Raw genomic sequence first — 21,506 nt, 5'->3', positions numbered from 1 at the left:
GGCTCTTTGTTATGTATTGGGAATTGGTATGTTTGATTCATCCCAATTAGGGGCCGGTATGTAAGAGCCATTTTGTCTTTATTTAAACCTTATGCAGGTGTGTGTCCAGTAGGGGTCTCTCTTTGGGTAAATGGTTGCTGAATATAGGTAGGAACCTTCCTTCAGGTGACATGTGTTGCTGGAGGGAAGGTGCACAGTTTTTTGACCGCTAAGCTATGCTACACTGAGCTATGATGTGCCATGCTGTGCAGTAGGAAATCTGCCAGGGTGAAGAAATTGTAACTGTGGATTTAATGACTGTTTGTTGGACTCTTGCTTACTGGAAATGAGGACCAGTCACGGTAAAATAAATCTACAATGTAAGCATATTAAACTTGGTGTGGACATTGCTGTGAATAACAACCCAAGCGAGCGCGTCCATTAACAAGCACCGTCCAACAGCCATCAGCTGCTTAAAGTAATAGACTTGGCTGCTTACAGAAACAGTTAAGACCCCAATATACTTCAAACGGAATTGAACGATGAAAGGGAATGACGCCATTTTGAATAAAATCTGGCAAAAGCAGGGGAGTTTTAGTGGTTCAAATTACATCATTTAAGATTATATATAGGCGGGTGTGCTCAGGGGGTCCAAATGTCTTTACTCAGGGTTCGTTCACACGACAACGATGTACTGAAAACAGAAACGTTTTTCCTTTGCATTTTTCACGTACAGGCAACAACGGGAAAAACGTTAAAACGCTGCATTCTGCTTCCAGGCCAGTAGTTGGCAATGTCACTTTGTGAAGAAACTATGCGTTCATAGACTGAACACATGTGCACGATGTCACCGTTTTCACTAATTTATGTTGTTGTAGTTTACAGAGATGATAACGGTGTCGTTTTCCAAAACTTTGACACTTTCGTGTAAATGAATGGGAAAAACCCCAAAAAGGTTTCAGTTTTTAGTTGAAAACGGTGTCGTGTAAACGGTCCTCAGTTCGCTGTGGTGATGACATATTCTTGTCGGCCGACAGTATCATCACCCTAGTTCTCTCGACAAAAGATGAATAGGATTTTTCCATTGGCTTTTGGATGGTAATCGCCACGAATGTCACAAAACTTCACCAGAAATAAAATGTTAAACGTAAGTCTATAAACGAACTACAACACCCGTAAGCTTTTCTTTATTTAAAAACATTTCTCCTGAAAATTCCTTGAGTTAGAATGGTTTGCGGGAGCACAGTTATAAACACAATAAGGGTGTGAAGTAGATGAGTTAATCTGTTCGGTGTGATGTTTAATATCCCGACCACCTCTGGAGTCCCATTTAGGCGCTTGTTAGCATCCTAATTTTTCATGACAAGTAAAAGAGAGAAAATATCACAATATATAATAAAATATAGTGTTCTTGTTTAAACCACATACCTTATTTCAGGTATTTAACCAGAAACCCATTCAAAAAAACCATTGACTTCAGGACGATGGAAGTGGAAGTGCTTATCAAACATGAACCATTCAGATAACACAATAAATCTTCCAGCATCACCTCAGGAAATATTTTACCAAAGGGTAAATCTTGAAATCATAATTTGTTTCCACGTGCCAGTTTAAATCATGTCAGCTCACTGTTTCTTATGCCCATCTTACATTTTTTAATAAAGTGCATACTTTTTTATTATATATATATTTTTTAATATAATTCAAACCAAATATTTAAATTTCCTATTTTTCATATTTCTATAAACAGAGAGACACGATGACATCATAATAGAAAACATTTTATTGTTAAAAATAAATTAAAACTGGAGGAAGGTAGAGAAATATATATATACCGTATTTTCTTTATATATATATATATATATAGAGAGAGAGAGAGAGAGAATATGCTTGTAAACATGGCTAGTTTCTCTGTACAACACCAGCCAAAATTGCCATCCCTCTGTTCAAGAAAAGACGAGAGTGTGAAAGAAGAAATACAATTATCATCTTTCAGTGCATTAGAGTATTGGCCAAAAGAAGCGGCTCTGCATACCCAGGCACTGCAGCAAACACTTTCCTTGTGGCTGGTCCCCAAAGTTTTTCTGTAAGACACTTGGGAACCACAGAGCACTAGGGAAGAGACCAAGAACAGCAACACACAGCATCACAGTTGACCTCCAGAGTAAAACATGACAAGACTAATAAATAATACACATTGTTTAAAAGAACTAAAAATGGTTGGGAATGCTTATAATACAGTGGTAAAAAGTGGTGCATAAAATCAAAAGCCATAGTTAATACTGGCCAACCAGTTTACAATTCCTAAATTTAAAATTAACACATTAATCTGTGTCGTACACTTCCTTTATCCTAATGCTGATGAACAAGTGCAATGGTTGATGATGCAATATGATGGGAAAATGAAAGAAAAAGATGGACCAGCAGGACTTGTACCAGAATAATGGCTTCTCCCCACAAGCCATGCGGGCTTCTCTGTAGAATACACCAACAGGCCTAGAGAGGAAAAACCTTAACAAAAGGTTTAGTAGTGCAGCTTTTTGGGCACTTCCCAAGAGAAAGAGTCACGGCCAAAGTGGCCGTACGCAGCAGTCTTCTGATATATTGGCTTCTTCAGCTCCAGCTCCCTAAAACACATTGGCCATGGATTATTGACTCATCAAAATGAAACTGTGTGCAGTTAAAAAGATTATCATGTAGCAAATACTTCAAGTGTGCGTTTGTACACCCAGCCAGCCAGAGAAGAGATGAAGCGGTCACTTACCGTTACACGCACTAGTCACCCTGAAGAAGGAAAGCGCAGCATGAAATAGAGAGCAAGTCTAATAGCAAACACTGGCTAACCACTCGAACCTTTCCGCTTTAGTGTACAATGAATCCAGAGAGGAAACATGACGGCTCTGTTCCACACCAGAGAGCTTTACACTGGACGTTTACTAACCACAAGTGACTAATTTGAAACAAGTAGAGATATAAAGTGCATGAGAGACTCTAATGCTCACGGTCATTGAGTGCAACCGCCAGATCCCGGAAGTAAAAACTCCTTTCATTTACTCTAGAAAAGCACCGATATGAAAATTTTGTCCGATACCAATAACCGATAATTTGAAAGCCGATAACCGATATATTGGCCGATAAATCTAAATCTGTTCTCATTATAATTTTATATAGCCTATATGAGACAGACTTGTGTTGCACTGAACTGTATTTTAATTTTTTTAAGTGATTCCATATGGAGGACCAACTCTACCATATTTAAAAATAAATACAGAAATAAATAAATGCTCAATAAATAAATAAGCATACAATTAATTGCCCCAAAAAATACAATAAACTACAGAATAATAAAGACCCCTTAAGACACAGCCCCTCCTCATTTGCATAATGAGGCAGAAATGCATACAGAAATGTAAAAACGACAGGCAGAAATAAATAGCATTGAAGAAAAAAATAGGGTAAAAAAATACAAAGGAAGAATAAAACAGACAAAAATATTATAACATGCACATAAATAAATACTTAAAAAAATAAGTAATTAATAAATAAAGTTGAAGATTATAACGGACAATAAATAAATAAGGTAATTATTACAAAGGTGAATAAATAAAGAAGCTAATTAAAAGAGATATATACATTTTTGTCTCACTCTATAATTTAATTTCTACCTACATTTATTTGTTTATTGTATTATTTGGGGCAATTAATTGTATGCTTATTTATTTATTGAGCATTTATTTATTTCTGTATTTATTTTTAAATATGGTAGAGTTGGTCCTCCATAATTCCAATCATATTTCAAGCAATTAAAAAACATCATGTTGAACAGTGCGCATCTGAAGCGTCTCAGCTGAAGGAAATAATACATTATTTATTGGCTTCAATATATCGGCTAAATTGTTTTATTGGGCCGTATATAAAATATATATATATATATATATTTATTGTAAAAATGAACATGTGTCAACCGATACCTCATTAAATCTGATACATCATTAAAAATCAATTCCTCTTTGGAGAAAATTAGGATGCAATACATATTTGGCCACCATATTGGTATCGACCGATACTAATATGGTGGCCGATATGTATTGCGTCCTAATTTTCTCCAAAGAGGAATTGATTTTTAAAGATGACTTATAAACCATTACAGAATACAGACAGTCCTACTGTGAGCTCCGAAGTTGGTAATATGCTTTTGATGAAGCAATCTGTTTGCATTATTTCAAGTTATTCTTTTAAATAATTGTTTAACAGTGGAATTTGTGGTGAAAACTACATTACCCATGATGCTGTACGGAATATTTAACCAATCAGAGAGTCGCGCTGAGCAAACCACACCAAAAGAGCTTAGCAGGGAACACCCAGTTCAATGAAGCTCGGCAAATTGCGTAATCAAGTTGGCTTTGCTATTCTCTCAAAACACTTAAATATCTGTATATATAACTTGCATATAACTTTAAAGAATTCACCTTATTGCTGGTTGGCTTGGTTAATGACTTATAATGCTTTAACAAAGACTTTTTTTTAAATCTCTATGGGAAAAATGAACAGAAAAAATACTTCCAGAACCAACGCCACTGAAAAAGTGGACAGGCACTAATGCACTTTACTCCAAACAAGTTTGACTTTAGCATTTAGACTTAAAGTATTAGTTCACTTTTAAAAAAACTTTTGCTGATAATTTACTCACCCCCATGTCATCCAAGATGTCCATGTCTTTCTTTCTTCAGTCGAAAAGAAATTAATGTTTTTGATGAAAACATTCCAGGATTTTTCTCCATATAATGCACTTTGCTGGGCCCCAAACGGTTCAAGGTCTAAATGACCGTTTCAGTTCAGCTTCAAAGGGCTTTAAACGATACCAGACGATGAATACGGGTCTTATCTAGCGAAACGATCGGTCATTTCAAAAATAAATAAAAAAGTTAAAGTTTTATAGGCACAAATGCTTGCCTTGCGAACTCTCCTGTTCGAACTCATTCATCAAAATGAACGAATCTTTTTTCGAGTCATTGACTCGTCCATCAAAATGAACGAGTTCGAACAGGAGAGTTTGCAAGGCGAGCATTTGTGCCTATAAAACTTAAACTTTTTAATTTATTTTTGAAATGACAGATCGTTTCTCTAGATAAGACCCGTATTCATCGTCTGGTATCGTTTAAAGCCCTTTGAAGCTGAACTGAAACGGTCATTTAGACCTTGAACCGTTTGGCTACCATTGAAGTCCATTATATGGAGAAAAATCCTGGAATGTTTTCATCAAAAACATTAATTTCTTTTCGACTGAAGAAAGAAAGACATGGACATCTTGGATGACATGGGGGTGAGTAAATTATCAGCAAAAGTTTTTTTAAAAGTGAACTAATACTTTAAGTTTGACTAAGCTAACAACTCAATATTCACAAAGTATAAAAACACGCAGATTTTGGGTAAAAATGTGAATTCTGTTATTAGATTAAGTTAATTAGGGTATTGTCTTATCTGTGACATACATGCAATGCTCATATTCTGGCCAATGGTATTTTGTAGGGCAGAATAATTTTGCTGCCAGGTTGTAACAGCCTTCTCGACAGGCCTATTTAGGTAATAATGTCTAGGTAGAAGCTCTCTATGGTTTTAAACAGAGCCGATCATGTTATGTTACAAAAGTTTAAGGGATTTTAAAAGTTGGTACTAAAATAAAAAAACAATACTCATCTTTCTACAATGTATGTACTGACTGCTTTAAAAGTGTGTGTGTGTGTGTGTGTGTGTGTGTGTAATAATCATGTTGTAACAATTCCAGTAATTTAATTTTTATTTTACATTATTACTTTTCAATTTCTGAATGTCTACTTTAATACTTGATGCTGTATTTGTCTATACGAACATCATGCACTGTTTGGGGTCAGTAAGACCAATTCCTTGCTTTTCATTCTATTATTGACTCTTTATGCACTGAATAATTGCATTGAAAATTATTGCATTGAGTTATTATAATCTGTCTGATGGAATCGAGGGATGCAAAGACCCAAAAAGGTGAAGCACAGACAGAAGCAAAAGAAAAAGGAGAGATTTACACCCAAACCTGTGAAGCTGAAGGATGAAGAAATATAAAAGCGAGTGAGAAGAGTGTATAAAGACAGCAGCGGTTACCTCACAATCACTCCTGGACGAAGATCAAAGTTTTTCTTGACTATTTTCAGCAGCTCCTGCTCACTCTTTTGGGATGTGCCATAGTGGAAGATGGAAATGGAAAGAGGATGAGCCACTCCGATGGCATAAGCAACCTATATCATAGTGAAGGAAATATCATACATATATTGATTTAAATATTTGCTTTTACTGCTTTTAATGTTCCTTGATGATTATTTTTGTATTTGACTTCTGTTGGTATTTTTGATTTTCTTTTGCTATTTAGTTTTTGCTGTTTAAAATTGTCTCTGATTTTATTTGTGATATTAGTTTTCTACTGCTTTTGCTTGTGTTTATTTGATCCGATGTTGTAAAGCACATTGGTCAGCTGCTGCTGTTTTAATGGTGCTATATAAATAAACCTAACTTAAATGTTATACTTGCTCAGCAGAACACACAATATCTGGTTAACTGACCTGCACAAGAACACGCCTGCACAGTTTGGCCTTCACTAGAGATTTGGCCACCCAGCGGGCAGCGTACGCAGCAGAACGGTCCACTTTAGTGTAATCCTTTCCAGAGAAAGCTCCTCCACCATGGGCTCCCCAACCTCCATAGGTATCCACGATAATCTTACGACCAGTCAGGCCGGCGTCACCCTACATCAGTGGAATAGCGTTTATATTAGTGTGAGGAAAAAATAAACAACACCTTGCTACTCATTCATGTACGTATTACAACTGGTCACTACCTGAGGGCCTCCAATGACAAAGCGGCCACTGGGCTGCAAGTGGTAGATGGTATCATCATCCAGATAAACGGAGGGGACCACGACTTTGATGACTTTATCTTTGAGCGCATCACGCATCTCATCAAGACAGATGTCTTCATCGTGCTGCACAGAGACTACAATAGTGTGGACCCGCACCGGCAGCATGGCTCCACGCTCCTGTCTGTACTGCACAGTAACCTGTACACAGAGACATGTCGCACTGTCAGGACACACACTCCACACAAGTACCTGCGTGCACTTCTAGCTATGTTGTTCGAAAAAGAAGGAAAAAAATGTTCAATTTTTTTATGTTCAAAAAACACATTTTGTGTTCTGAAATGCAATACCCAGCATTGCTGGTCACCAGGATAAGGTATGTTGTGCATGCTGGGAGCAGATTGGGAAGCATGAGTGTTAGTGAACCAGCTACGCCAGCTCAGTTCTGCTTGAGAACAGCTGCATACCAGCTAGACCAGCTCTAACCATCAGAAACCAGCCTGGACCAACATGGAAATCATTTTTTTTTTTTGATAAAGGCGGCATCAATAATTTACTTCTAAAACGTGAAACCTTCTGGATTTACACATTAGATACTATGGCACCTAGGGGATTAAATGAAGCATTTGATATTCGCCCGTTTCTTTAAGATTTGCTCTTGATTTTGTTTTGTTTTTTGTGTTGTTTTTTTGGTCTATGCAGGTATCCCTATATACATATATATTAATTTTGTTAAATTCGACTTTCACATTAAGTATGTATAATTTTTCCTTTGTCTTTGGTATTGGTATCATTTGTAAAAAAAAAAGAAAAAAAAGAAAAAGATTTTTATTTTGTGGTCACCTGTGAGTATAAAGGCGGGGTGTGTTTAACTTTTAATTTTTAATTGTCTGACGACGAGCCTACGTGCTCGAAACGTTACCACCTGTGTGAGTCTATTAAATCTTTTCACATTTTTGGAGCCAAGGTGTGCCGACTTTCTTTCCTTTTTTTTATTGGGAAATTGATTTTTAATGATTATAATTATTATTATAAAGCGTTCTAATGATTATACACATACAGACAGACCTAATGTGTGCTATGAGGTTGTTACCTGATGGTATACTTTAGTTGTCTGTTTGCGATATTTCAAATTATTTTTTAAATAATCATGTTAACATCTGAATTTGTGATGAAAAATGACATTACCCATGATGATGTGTATATATATATATATATATATATATATATATTTTAGTGCTGTCAAATCGATTACTTGCGATTAATCACATCTAACATAAAAGTGAATGCTTATATATGTGTGTATTTCATTATATATGATCACTTGTTTGGGCTTGCGAGCCGGCCAAATAGTTGGTTAACGTTACGTTTTGAGTGGATGACGAGCGCGAGACGCTGAATGGAAAGTTTACTTTTAAAAAGTTGCCAAATGGTTCCATTGATGAGACCAAAGTGATCTGTGTGTTTTGTCATTGTGAACTGAGCGATCATCATCAATGTGCGATTAATCGCGAGTTAACTATGGCATTAATGCGATTAATCGCGATTAAATATTTTAATCGTTTGACAGCACTAATATATACATATAAACATATGTATATACATATATATTATATACACACAAACTTTTATGTTATAAGCGATTAATCGATTTGACAGCACTAATATATATATATGCATATTTATTTGATATAAACTAAAAACATATTGCTTCTATAGATATAATCAACAACTTTAAAAGAATTGTTTTATATTTCTCCAACATTTTTAATTTAATTATGCAGTTCACAAGCATAAAGGGAATTTAGTTATTTCCCTCACTGTCTTTTTGTCTGATTTTTAAATCCTTTTTTTGCTTCAAATTAAAAATGTTGAATGTTATGATTGACCTCATTGCTGTTTAGTTTGACTAATGGCTTATAACGTTTTTTTAAGAAAGACTTAAAAATCCAGCAGACCTGAGTCTTGGAGTCGGGCCGGAGCCAGGGCAGGGTGCCGTTGCGCCTCAGTTCTGCCAACTTGGCATTAAGTTTGTGTGCGAGCACAATAGTGAGTGGCATACATTCCTCAGTCTCATCAGTGGCATAACCGAACATTAGACCCTGAAAGAATAACAGGAAATATTAATATTGAAATAAATTTAATTAAAAGAGTTGACAGTTTTTGGACCGCACTGAATCACCTGGTCGCCAGCCCCAACGTCCTCTTCACTGCGGTCTAAGTGAACTCCCTGGGCGATGTCTGGAGACTGCTGCTCCAGGGCCACCAGAACATTACAGGTCTTGTAATCAAAGCCTACGGGTTCAGGACAGACAATATAGATCTGATTCAGTTGCTCCCATGACATTTTTTTTAGTTTGTTTGTTACCTTTCAGAAGTACACTACCACCATTCAAAGGTTTGAGGTCAGTAGGATTATTTGAATAATTAAATTTAAATGAAAACCATTTTTTTAAGTTAAACTAAAACCATTCATTCAAGTTAAACGAACACCATTGATTCTAGTTGGTTGTACAATGCAATAATAACAATAATTAGTTGGTTGTACATGGTTGGGTCTATTGGGTCAATCACGTGGAATCACTGTCCTAGGAATATATTGTCCTATATTGTCCAAAAAAATTATTTTTTTTGAGTGAATGATTTCTGAAGGATCATGTGACAATGAATACTGGAGTAATGATGCTGAAAGTTCAGCTTTAATCATTACATTTTAAAATATATTCACATCGAAAAGAGTTGTAAATTCTACTAATATTTCACAATATGTATTTTTGATCAATTAAATGCAGCCTACACAACATTTTAAAAATCTTACCGACCCCACACTTTTGAATTCTAGTGTAAACGCTGCAGTATCTATAATAAAATGCAGTATCATCAAACAAACCCTTGGATGAGTCGTCGTAGCCGATGTGTTTTATGGTGTCACGGACCACCTTTTGATAGTCTACAACAGCACGAGACGTCACCTCTCCCGCCAGCAAAATCATTCCAGTCTTGGCTACAGTTTCTAGAAGAAAAACAATGAAAAGGGGCCATGAAACTCTCTCATTCAGACCTCGCAAAACTCGAGAAATTCAAGTCAACATACCACAAGCCACTTTTGCATCTGGGTCTTGCTTCAGGTGAGCGTCCAAAACCGCATCACTTATCTGGTCACATATCTTATCTGTACAATGCAATAATAACAATAATTAGTGATTTCTTTATACACACATAAGAAACAGGAAGAAAATATACTGTGTAATTATAATTAACTACATGTACTTACTATAGGGTTAGGAATAGGGTTTGGTTTGGGCTAGTTACATTTAATTATGCATCATTTACTTTTTTTCCTAAAGTAATTAAATTTAATATGTAACAAGAATATTGTAAAATAAAGTGTTGCTGAAAAAAACCCACACCTGCAACTTCTTTCCTGGTTAATTTAGATCAGTTTTAGAATTTCCTAAAAATTAATATTTTAATTTTAAATTATATAACAGTTTGCTGATGTACTGCAGGTGTTTAGGAATGTCGTGGTATTTCGCTGTTAACCCTGTTAGTGACATTAACAAGAATATCTTGTATTTGTGGTTCACATTTGAAGAGCTAGTTGGCTATTTGAAGATTAAATAAGGGCTTTTCAGTGTGTTATACAACTTTACAATTTTTGTTTTATTATTATTTTTATATTTTATTATTTTTGCAAATTTATGAAGTAGAAGTTTTACATAATCTAAGATATTCTGTGTTCAATTGCTTTTTCTACTGAATGTTCAAGTGTCACAACAAACTAAAAGAAATAAAAATGTTTCCATGAAATAAAAACAAAATGGTTGCACTTTATTTTACAGTACGTGCACATTAGTGTACTTATCAACGAAAGTACAGGGTAATATAAGGTAATATAAGTTATTCTTATTACTATAATAAGTACATATGGGGAACAGGACTGTAAAAGAAATTGTAACAAAATTGTAACGACCAAAACCATTTCTGAAACAAACTAAAAAATAACCTTCATGGTACATTTTTGTTATTTTGGAGATACCAGTTTTCTTTCACTTTCAGTGCAGATGATGAAATAACCGAGTTCTTTTCTGCAGATAAAACCATATGAATAATAACGCAGAGTGGGCGGAGTCTGCACTGAGAAAGCATGTTTGATCCCACGTGTCGCGAGGCTGTGTCTCAATACAATACCTGGACAGCAGAGAGAGAGCGAGAGAGAGAGAGAGAGAGAGAGAGAGAGAGAGAGAGAGAGAGAGAGAGAGAGAGAGAGAGAGAGAGAGAGAGAGAGAGAGAGAGAGAGAGAGAGAGAGAGAGAGAGAGAGAGAGAGAGAGAGAGAGATGCACTTTCTCCTACAATGTGAAGCGTTCAAAGACACAAGGAACCTTTACTTTGAAATTTGGGATTATATAGTTAAATTTGTTAAAGACCTGAATGAAATTTCTAAATTAAACTTTCTCCTGGGAGAAGGAGACAGAACCTATCTTGCTGCCCAATATGTACAAACATGCCACAACCTGAGGGGCAGTGAATGACCGACACACACACACACACACACACAAATATATCCAACATTGTGTTAAATGTTTATATATAATATATATATATATATTATATATTTTATTTGTATATTTTGTATATGCTTTGGCAACATTGTTTCAAAAACTTTCATGCCAATAAAGCCCCTTTGAATTGAAAAAATTGAGAGAGAGAGAGAGAGAGGAGAGAGAGAGAGAGAGAGAGTGTGTGTGTGTGTGATGATGAGAACATGCTGTCTAGGATGGCAGCTCACTAGTTTTTGAGACACAGCCATGGAAACAAAAGTACAATCGCGTTTCCAAGTCTACAGCACATCAGACTGATGTTAATTTATTCTGAGCATTAATGAATTATATGTACATGTTTGCAAACCAAAGCAAATACAGTTATATGGTTATAAAAAAAAAATCGAATGAAATAATAAGGAAAATAGAACCGTACGTTATTACAGTGAACATGCAGAACAGGTGCTGCTATGTTATGCAATAGCGGAGTTGAATACTGTAACGTCACCCAAAGCTTAGTTTGGATATTAGTTTACCTGGATGCCCTTCTCCAACGGACTCCGATGTAAACAAGAAGCAGTCCTCCTCAATAAGAGAGTTATGGAACCCGTTAATTTCTCCGTTGCCGTTCATCATTTTTAGTTTCTTTTGTGTTGTAGGCTACTTTACTCAATCGTTTGGAAAGCGCAGGAAATCTGTCACCCCTCTGAGGAACGCGGGAGTATTTATGGAACGGCCCGTCTCGCGTCATCAGGGGCGCTCTTTCGTCCTCTCGGGTGACTGGACGAAACCATGTTGCGCGGAGGGGGTGTGACACAAAAATCTGTGGGGCAGTATGGTTATATGTCAAGAATGATGTAAACTTGCATGGGATTGCACTCGCAGCGAAGTCCACAAACACACTCTTGCGCAACGTGCTTTCATAACAAACATTTGAAAACATTAAGGTACGTATTTACACAGAAACATACACCAAATAATACGACACTAACAAAAACTTACCGTGATAAAACCACTTATTTTCTTGACATGTATATCATACATTTAGTACATGAAGACGTACATGAAGTGTGATCAGTGTAATCTTTGAAGTAAATATCATATCATGAATATTAAAACGTGCCACTCTAATAATGCTGGGTTGTTTCAAGCCATGTTTGGGGTCAAATATGGACAAAAACAAATGGTTGGGTTGGGTTTGTCCATATTTGACCCAAACATGGGTTAAAGCATTTTTTAGTGTAAGAACCTGGTAAGAACTCACATTTGCACAACTTTTATTTTTAGCAATGAAGACTTAAAATATAATTAACCATTAGGATACTTGGTTTTATACATACTTACTGTAATACAGTGATAGTCTAACAAATTATAGGCTACCATGTTTTGGACACGCACCATGGTAATCTTATTTTTTGAAGGACATTGGAGTATCATGTAGCCTAAACAAATGTACAAACTTACACAACTCTTAGTGATAACAACAAAGACTTCAAAACATCATTAACCATTAGGCCTACTTGTTAAGGTTTTGCACACATAATAATAAACTTCTGCTTTAACAAAATGTGCAAATTACCATGTTTATGACATGTACTTTAGGAGTATCATATAAACAACATGGTATATGATTATGAAATCCATGTTACCTCACGATCTTGTGGTGAAAACAAGCATCATTCAAATAAATAGGCATGTTATAATGGCCTAATTGGCTACTGCAATAACACAAAAGAACCAGAATGACCATGAAAAACATTCATACAATAATGCATATAGGCCTAATTTATCTCATTATCATATCTTATTTGATGTTTCTTGGAATATCATGTAAATGTCATTATGAACTCCCTGTGAACACAGTCTTGCGCAACTTACCGTGAAAACATTGAAGTGCACTTAAAAACATGATAAACCATAATGTTTGCTTCAGAGGAAACCAAAATACAATTACAAGAGATAAAATGGATGCCCTGGAGATTTGTCATGCTTTATCGGCTGTTCTGATGTGATTTGAAGAAAGGTAAAGTGTATATCTGCTTCTCACTTGAGCATTGCCTCTTTTGTTAATATTGCCATGGGGGAAAACTGTGTTCGATTTCTACCAATTATGTCTCAGCGCTGAGAAAGGACACGTTACTGAAGCAAAGTTACTTGATATTGATCTGAACTGAAGCCATCTCTGAACATCCTCTATAGATGAGCTTCATAACCACCATGTCATGTCAGCAGTTCTGTACTTTTGTACCTTGAAGGAATAGTTCATCTAAAAACTCCCAAAATGACAAATTTCCCCAAACAGTCTGGGTTGTCAGTAAGATTTTTTTTAAAGAAATAAATAACTGTATTCAGCAAGTGACAGTAAATACATTTATAATGATTTCTACTTCAAATAAATGCTGTTCTTTTGAACTTTCAATTCATCAGAAAATCCTGAAAAACAAATGTTTCATGGCTTTTCAACATTGATAATAATCAGAAATGTTTCTTGAGCAGCAAATCATCATATTAGAGTGATTTCTGAAGGATCATGTGACGCTGAAGACTGGAGTAATGATGCTGAAAATTCAGCTTTGATCACAGGAATAAATGACATTTTACAATATATTCACATGGAAAATAGTCATTTTAAATTGTAATAATGGTAACACTTTACAATAAGGTTCATTTTTAACTACCTTAGTTAACATGAACTAAGAATGAACAACACTTCTACAGCATTTATTAATCTTAGTTAATATTAATTCCAACATTTACTAATACATTATTAAAATCAAAGGTTGTATTTGTTAACATTACTTAATGCACTGTGAACTAACATGAACAAATGAGGAACAGCTGTATTTTTATTAACTAACGTTAACAAAGATTAACTTAGTAACAAATGTATTGATCCTTGTTAGTTCATGTTAGTTAATACATTAACTAATGTTAACTAATGAACCTTAATAAAGTGTTACCGTAATAATATTTCACAATATTACTGTTTTTACTGTAAATGCAGCCTTGGTGAGCAGAAGAGTCGTCAGTAACACTTTATTTCGATGGCCCACTTTAGACATTCTACTAACTATAAATAACTTTGCATACAAAAACGCATAATAAATGTACTAAAAATTTGGAAATAATTGTGTTTTTCGCGTACAGACGACAATGTTCTCCACGAAAACGATTAAAAATGCTGCATTCTGCTGCCCATGTCACTTTGTAAAGAAACTGTATATAGACTGAACATGTAACACATGCTCATGACGTCACCGGTTTCACCAATTCACGTTTTTGTAGTTTACACTGAGACGATAACGGTATCGTTTTTTAAAAACTTGCACTTTGAAACTCATTTTCAAAAGTTTGCGCTTTCAGCCTCCAAAACGCTGTCGTCGTGTAAATGAACGGCCAAAACGCTAAAAAGTTTCGAGTTTTAGTTGAAAATGGTGTCATGTAAACGGCCCCTAGGTAGACTGTCTGCTTAATATCTGTGCATGCATGTAATATAACACTTTATTCTGATGCTCCCCAACAGACATTATAACTTTAATTACAACTACATGTCAACTCATTCTACTAACCCAAACAGCTACTACCCTAACAGTCTACTAATACTCTAATGAGAGATAGTTGACATGTAGTTGCAAAGTTACTTATAGTTAGTAGAAAGTCTTAGTTTAAAAAACATTAAAAAAAAAATCAAAATTTTGCACGGTTGAACTAACAGTAACCAAGATTGGCTACAGCGCTTAAAGGAAGGTCATGACACCACCGGTGCGTTCCTCATCTGACACTTGATCGATACCAAAGTGCAATGTCATTAATAGTTGCATAATCCAAACGATATAGTTCTGTTTAGTGGGTCAAAATACAGGTTATTAGCCTGACATAATCACCTTATAAAACATGGAAGCAATTAAAGCGTGCAGAATTTCAGGCTTACACTTCACTTCATAACTTTGCACTTTAAATATCATTATTATAGTATTTATCATTGCAGAAATGAGAAAGAGCATTCCAGTAGGCTTTATTCTTTACGTGAAACATCATTTTTTTTTAATAATTTTTCACCCAGGTCTGTGATTTGCGAATAGATGTCCTCATTATAGACTTGATTGTCATATATTGCCATTTACTAGGCCATTTACTGTATCATCATCTATATTCATACATTCTCCCTCCGCAATCCACCAATTCTTATCATGTTATTCCTTTTCTGATGAACCAGACTGCATGTAAAGACACAAAACAGATATTTTATTGAAAATCTGTTGTGTCATATTAGAGCAGCAATTCTGATTCAGATGCAATCTTAAATTGACAGTGACTCAGGTTTTTTATTCAGTATGACGCATAAAAAGAAAGATTTCCGAGCCAGGCTATACGTGTGTGTGTGTGTGTGTGTGTGTCCTTGACGCGGTCAGGATGAGCCAGCAGTTTATAGGCACAAATCTCCAGCACAATGGCACAGCTCAACACCACACCTCTCAATCCAGACAAGTGTTGCATCAGAAACGGGCAAACACTGATACTGTATATACAAACGCTTCCGTGATTACCGTTCTCATGATCAGGCTGTTTTTCTTATCAATCTCCCTTTTAAATAGCATTACATAACACCAGGGGAAGTTTTCTTTAGTTATGTTATATGAGGTAAACCCTGTTGTTCAACACTGATGATTGACAGTTTGAATTCACTCAATGACAAGTCCAGCCTTGTGTCTGGTTTCATTCACTACGTGTTCGTACCATCTTTGCTATCTTTACTTTACAGTTGCAGTCCTAAACAAATAACCTTCTGGAAAAAAATCTTATTGCATAACATGTAATTCAGGGCACATTAAAATGTATTATTGCAGGAGTAATCTGTGTGATATGCATGTTATTCCTCTGGTGCTGTTTTTACAAATTTACAACATTCTTACAAATATATATATATTTACTTTATCTGAATGGTACGAAACTTGGTAAAGGTTTTGCGACTTGCTGTGTGAACACACACACACATACACACAAATCATTGACATGATATAAAAAGGTTAAACGGTCCTGAAAAAAATAGTCACACTTGTAAAGGACGTATAAAAAATGCATTTTATCTAGTGGAAATGTTTGGTACTGCGCCCAAACAAAATCTCACCGAAAGCACATTTTTTTAAATATAAAAAGAACACAACTTGTTTAGATTTATGGCTTTGATTTTCTCACAGTTTTAGAGTAAAACGTGTGAAAAAATATAAATATTTCATATAAAACATGAAAATGGTATTTTTGTGCATTTTTCATAACAATAAATGTAAAATTGTATACATTTTTTTTTCAAGTTCACTTTTTAAAACTTTTTTCACTTCAGAAATAATCTTCCAGGTTTCGTCTTTAATAAGAGACCAAACTTGCTCCAAAAAAAATCCAGATTCAAGAGGTGATAATTTCTCCATGGTCCAAGGTCCATGCTCAAAAAGTGAATAAATTAATTATTACTACTGCATAAATATAATTTAATACCATAAAATACCCTAAAAATACAAAATATTGAATAAAAAATATTATCGAACTAAAATATAGTGCAAATTCGTATTTTTGACCGACACGCGAACAGTACGATTGTTTGTCATTTGCCAATATATATAAAATATGAATTCACAGTAGTGGCGGAAAGTGATGTCCGGTGGGGATATTTGTAATTATTGACCCTACAAGTTTGAATAAACCATCAAAATCTTTAATTATCTATTTTTATAAAATTTGAATAAAGGGTGAAGATGTCAAATTTCCTGAGCTGGACATCACTACAGGACACTAGTGTATGTATATGTACATGTACATGTAAAAAACAAAAACAAAAAAACATTGTACAAACAACTAATTTACAGTAATACGGTATTTAAATGTTAATCATTCAGATATTCGACCATGATGTGACACATCTTACTCTTTTTTTTTTTTTTTATCATCTTATTTATATATCATAGGCCTATATGATTTCTCCTCGTTTCAGCCAGAGCATGATGCTGACTCTAAGGATTAAATGGTTTTGTCACATGTGTTATGTTGCAGAGGTGCGTGACTGAAAGGTCACAGGTTTGAATACCTCAAGAAAGCCTCTTGTCCTCAGGCTGACTGTATTTAGTGAACTGTGAGTAGTTTTGGGGGAAAGCTTCTGCTACGTACCTCAATCCTGTTGACTTATAGTGAACTCCAGAGGTGACTCACTGTGGGCCTTTCTGAGAACTGGCTTTCCTTTAGAAGAAAATCAGATCTTTAGTAACACCTCTATATAGTTATACAAGCTTCTTTATGCTTGAAATTCTATCGTAGTCTTTCCACATTCAAGTCAATAAAATCTGAATACAGTGGTATATCTCTGATCTAGTTTGTGTAATTGCTAAACAACATAGTTGAAGTTAATTGAAAACTTCTCCCTTTAGATAACACTTGCATTTTTGGTTTATTTAGTGCACAAGTCAGGAGGTTTGGAACAACATGAGGTTGGGTAATAAATTGAATAATTTTCAACCTTTGGGTGAACTTCACCACTTCAAGGCTGAGGCAACACGTACGGATTTGGAATAACAATTAAAAATGCATTTTGCTTTATGAAAACATTATTTCTGAATGTTCTCTGAACTTTCAAAACATCCATTTTTTTAAACGTTTTAAAAATGTTTTTCTTGGTCATGCAAACATTAAGGGAATGTCCCATTTTATCATTTTGCTAAATTTTAATGTTCTCTGACCGTTCCGAAACTAAACAAACATCCAAATTAAACATTTCAGAAAAAACGTTCCATGACCAATGTATGAATATTATATTTGTGCTAACATTTTGAGGAGGTTATTAAAGCAACACCTAAGCCCCTTTCACACAGCGCTTTGAACCCGGCAAATTGCCAGAGTGGCTTCTGTGTGAACGCAAACACGACCCGGGATTTATGCCGGGATCGATGCCGGGTTGGGGACCGAGTAACATTGCCGTGTTCAGACCCGGAACGCGCGCTGTGTGAACAAAAGCCAGAACCAATGCCGTATAAGGGGTGTGTCGTAGTGATGATTCACGAGCCTTTGCAATGACGTAGTTATCGTGCGGCTCAGTTACTCTAGAAGAAAGTTTGTGTTCGTCATCGATACAAGAAAGAAAGAAAAAATTTCTGCAAACTGGACTGAAGTAGAGACCCGTCACATCCAACGCCACGCGTCTTTCCGGAACATACACGGGTTGTGTGTGAACGCGCTCTCTGATTCCGGCAAATCACTGGCAGTGTGAATGAAGCAAAATCAAACGAACCCGGGTCAAATCCCGGTGTTGTGCCGAATTTCGACCCCCTGCCAAATTATTACCCCCCTCGTTGAAGTCAGTACCTGATTGCCTAATCCCAACCCCGCCCCTAATCCTAACCCCTCCCCCACAACTAACCCTAAACCTACCAATGCTAGGGGGGTAATAATTTGGCGGGGGTCAAAATTCGGCACAACACCGGGTCACTTTATCCGTGTATTTTCCGGAATCTCTGTGTGAAAGGGGCTCAAGTAACTTTTCCTCAGCGGTCGCCCTACAGGTTGGAAGCGGAATTGTCCGTTACCGCTGTGGTAAATAATTTAGCCAACCGCATCCCACTGTCGCGCGCACACTCGCTGTTTATCCAGCACCGGCTTTGAAATGAACGATATCCACAGACAAGGTAGAGTATGTTGCATGATCTCATGAAAGTATGATGTATTGCGACATCAGAAATGAAGAAAAACTAAATAATGACTATTGTAACGCTTGACGTAAAGCAAGTCAAATTTGTAGTTTTCTTATGTCTCATTAGAACTACAGAAACACGACCCGATCTGGCAATCTTACATAGTGTGGTTATAGCAGATATAGGACCGCAAAGCGAATCCAGAAGTGCCTTTCACCCTGTTACGACTTAATGAACCACTGAAACGATTTTGGAAACATTATTTTAAGGTAAAAAATCTTACTTAGTGTTGCTTTAAAGACCAGGGCCTCATTTATAAAACGTACGTACGCACAGCTTTGAACTGATTTGAATCCACGCCAACGTTCATATTTATAAAAAGTCTTTGCAGTAAAAAAGTGCTTCACGTCAGGGTGTAAGCAGACATACACACTTTTCCTTGTGGCGGAGAGTCAAAGTACAGCAGGCATTTGGAAATCTAAGCAATTCTTGACACTCATACGAAGCCTAAAGCGTTTGGCCATGACTGGTGCTCTTGTGTGTTAATGACATTAATTAGGGGGCGTTTCTGAAACCATTAATCCGAGCAGTTTCAAGATCATTTGCCATTTTAAAATTTCACATCTAGGAGAGAGGCGTAACTTTTGAACGTAAGTGTTGGTTACAGATTTCCTTAATGAAATAGTAAGTAATAAAATATTCCACTTTCAAAAGGATTTATTTTCATTTTGACAGCAATGTTTGACAGTGGTCTAAGGCAAGACACCATTACACAACAACAACCAAGAACAACGGTTCACAAGCCTATAAGTCCATACATTCTGCTCAATACAAGTCCCAAAAAAAGTGTTTATTTATAATCAATGTGAATATAAAGCAAACAGCAATGAGTAAGTGGCTTTTGCTTCAATGCACAATAAAGATGCAGAACTGTAAAACAAAGTTCTAAATGCATATTCTCAATATAATCATAAATCACCTTCTTTATAATGATTTAAACAAGCTGACCAGCAGAATCTGCCATGGATAAGAAAATAAATATAATCTTAAATAAAGTTTCTTCTCTGTTTTGGCACTGATTGTCATCTGTTCTACATACTGTATATATACCCACATCTCATCTAATAATCATAATCATAATCTCTGAGCTCATTTCATCCAATAACATTTCCTACACATGCTTATATGACATCTTGCAAGCTAAAAAAAAATGGAAATTCTCATAAGGAACTAGAAATTAAAACACTGCATCAAAGTATCAAACACTGGCACTTGCAAAACATTTATTTGGCTTTGAAAGGAAAATTATTTTTCCAAAACTGCATCTAGCTTTCAAATATTGTAGGGCTAATCGTGTATAAAAATATGAGTATTGACAAACCCGATCAAGTTGCAGGTGTTGCAAATTATTATTTTTGAATATAATGTGAGTGGCGCTCGCTTTACTGCCACGATGTTGTGGTTGCTCTATGATATAGACCTTAGTCAGATTAGACGGCATATTGAATTGAACACGGATGATAATGAGGCTGAGGGATAAACATGCAGACTTCTATGACATGCACGGAAAGACAGCTTCATTGTTAAAGGGATAGTTCACCCAAAAATGAAAACTCAACATGGAACATGTTGTTCAACCCCGTAAGACTTTCGTTCATCTTCGGAACACAAATTAAGATATTTTTGATTAAATCTGAGAGCTGGATCACTCCTCCATAGGCTTCTTAAGGGATCGAAACTTGCCGGCCCAGAAAAGTTATGAAAGACATCGTTAAAATAGTCCGAGTGACTACAGTGGCTCAACCTTAAGTTTATCAAGCGACGAGAATACTTTTTGTGCGCAAAAAACAAGCAAATATAACGACTTTATTCAACTATTCATTTCCTTCTCTGTGGGCCTCGAGATTTCACGTAGTGTAACAGCGCAGCGCTTCTGGGTTGTACGTCACACGGAGGCTCACTATTGGCCGACGCTGGTCATGTGTGTGTGTGTGACGTACAACCTAGAAGCTTTGCGCAGTTTCACTACGTGAACTCACTCGAGGCCCACAGAGAAGGAAATGAATAGTTGAATAAAGTCGTTATTTTTGTTTGTTTTTTGCGCACAAAAAGTATTCTCGTCGCTTAATAAACTTAAGGTTGAGCCACTGTAGTCACTCGGACTATTTTAACGATGTCTTTCATAACTTTTCTGGGCCGGACAGTTTCGATCCCTTAAGAAGCCTATGGAGGAGTGATCCAGCTCTCAGATTTAATCAAAAATATCTTAATTTGTGTTCCGAAGATGAACGAAAGTCTTACGGGGTTGGAACAACATGTAATTACTGACAGAGTTTACATTTTAGGGGTGAACTATCCCTTTAATAACAGTACAACCCATTAAACACATTGTACTTCTATCCCTCACAGCCTCGTTTTCATTCCTGTCA

General features: G+C 35.9%; 1 protein-coding gene across 1 annotated transcript; it reads right to left on the bottom strand.

The window, feature by feature from the left end:
- Positions 1-1,825: 1,825 nt before the first annotated feature.
- mat2ab (methionine adenosyltransferase II, alpha b) lies at positions 1,826-12,110 on the bottom strand. The gene is made up of 9 exons (XM_056232811.1): positions 11,941-12,110; positions 9,957-10,034; positions 9,753-9,875; positions 9,045-9,157; positions 8,821-8,964; positions 6,845-7,063; positions 6,570-6,752; positions 6,115-6,248; positions 1,826-2,606 (listed from the first exon to the last, which is right to left on the bottom strand). The coding sequence occupies exons 1-9, from the start codon at positions 12,038-12,040 to the stop codon at positions 2,504-2,506; spliced, it is 1,197 nt and encodes a 398-aa protein (XP_056088786.1). The 5' UTR covers positions 12,041-12,110; the 3' UTR covers positions 1,826-2,503.
- Between the last annotated feature and the right edge of the window lie 9,396 nt (positions 12,111-21,506).

Source organism: Rhinichthys klamathensis, unplaced genomic scaffold (assembly GCF_029890125.1).
Source record: "Rhinichthys klamathensis goyatoka isolate OS25496 unplaced genomic scaffold, OSU_Roscu_1.1 h1tg000356l_1, whole genome shotgun sequence".
NCBI lineage: Eukaryota > Metazoa > Chordata > Actinopteri > Cypriniformes > Leuciscidae > Rhinichthys > Rhinichthys klamathensis.
This window is presented reverse-complemented; position numbering and strand designations above follow the sequence as displayed.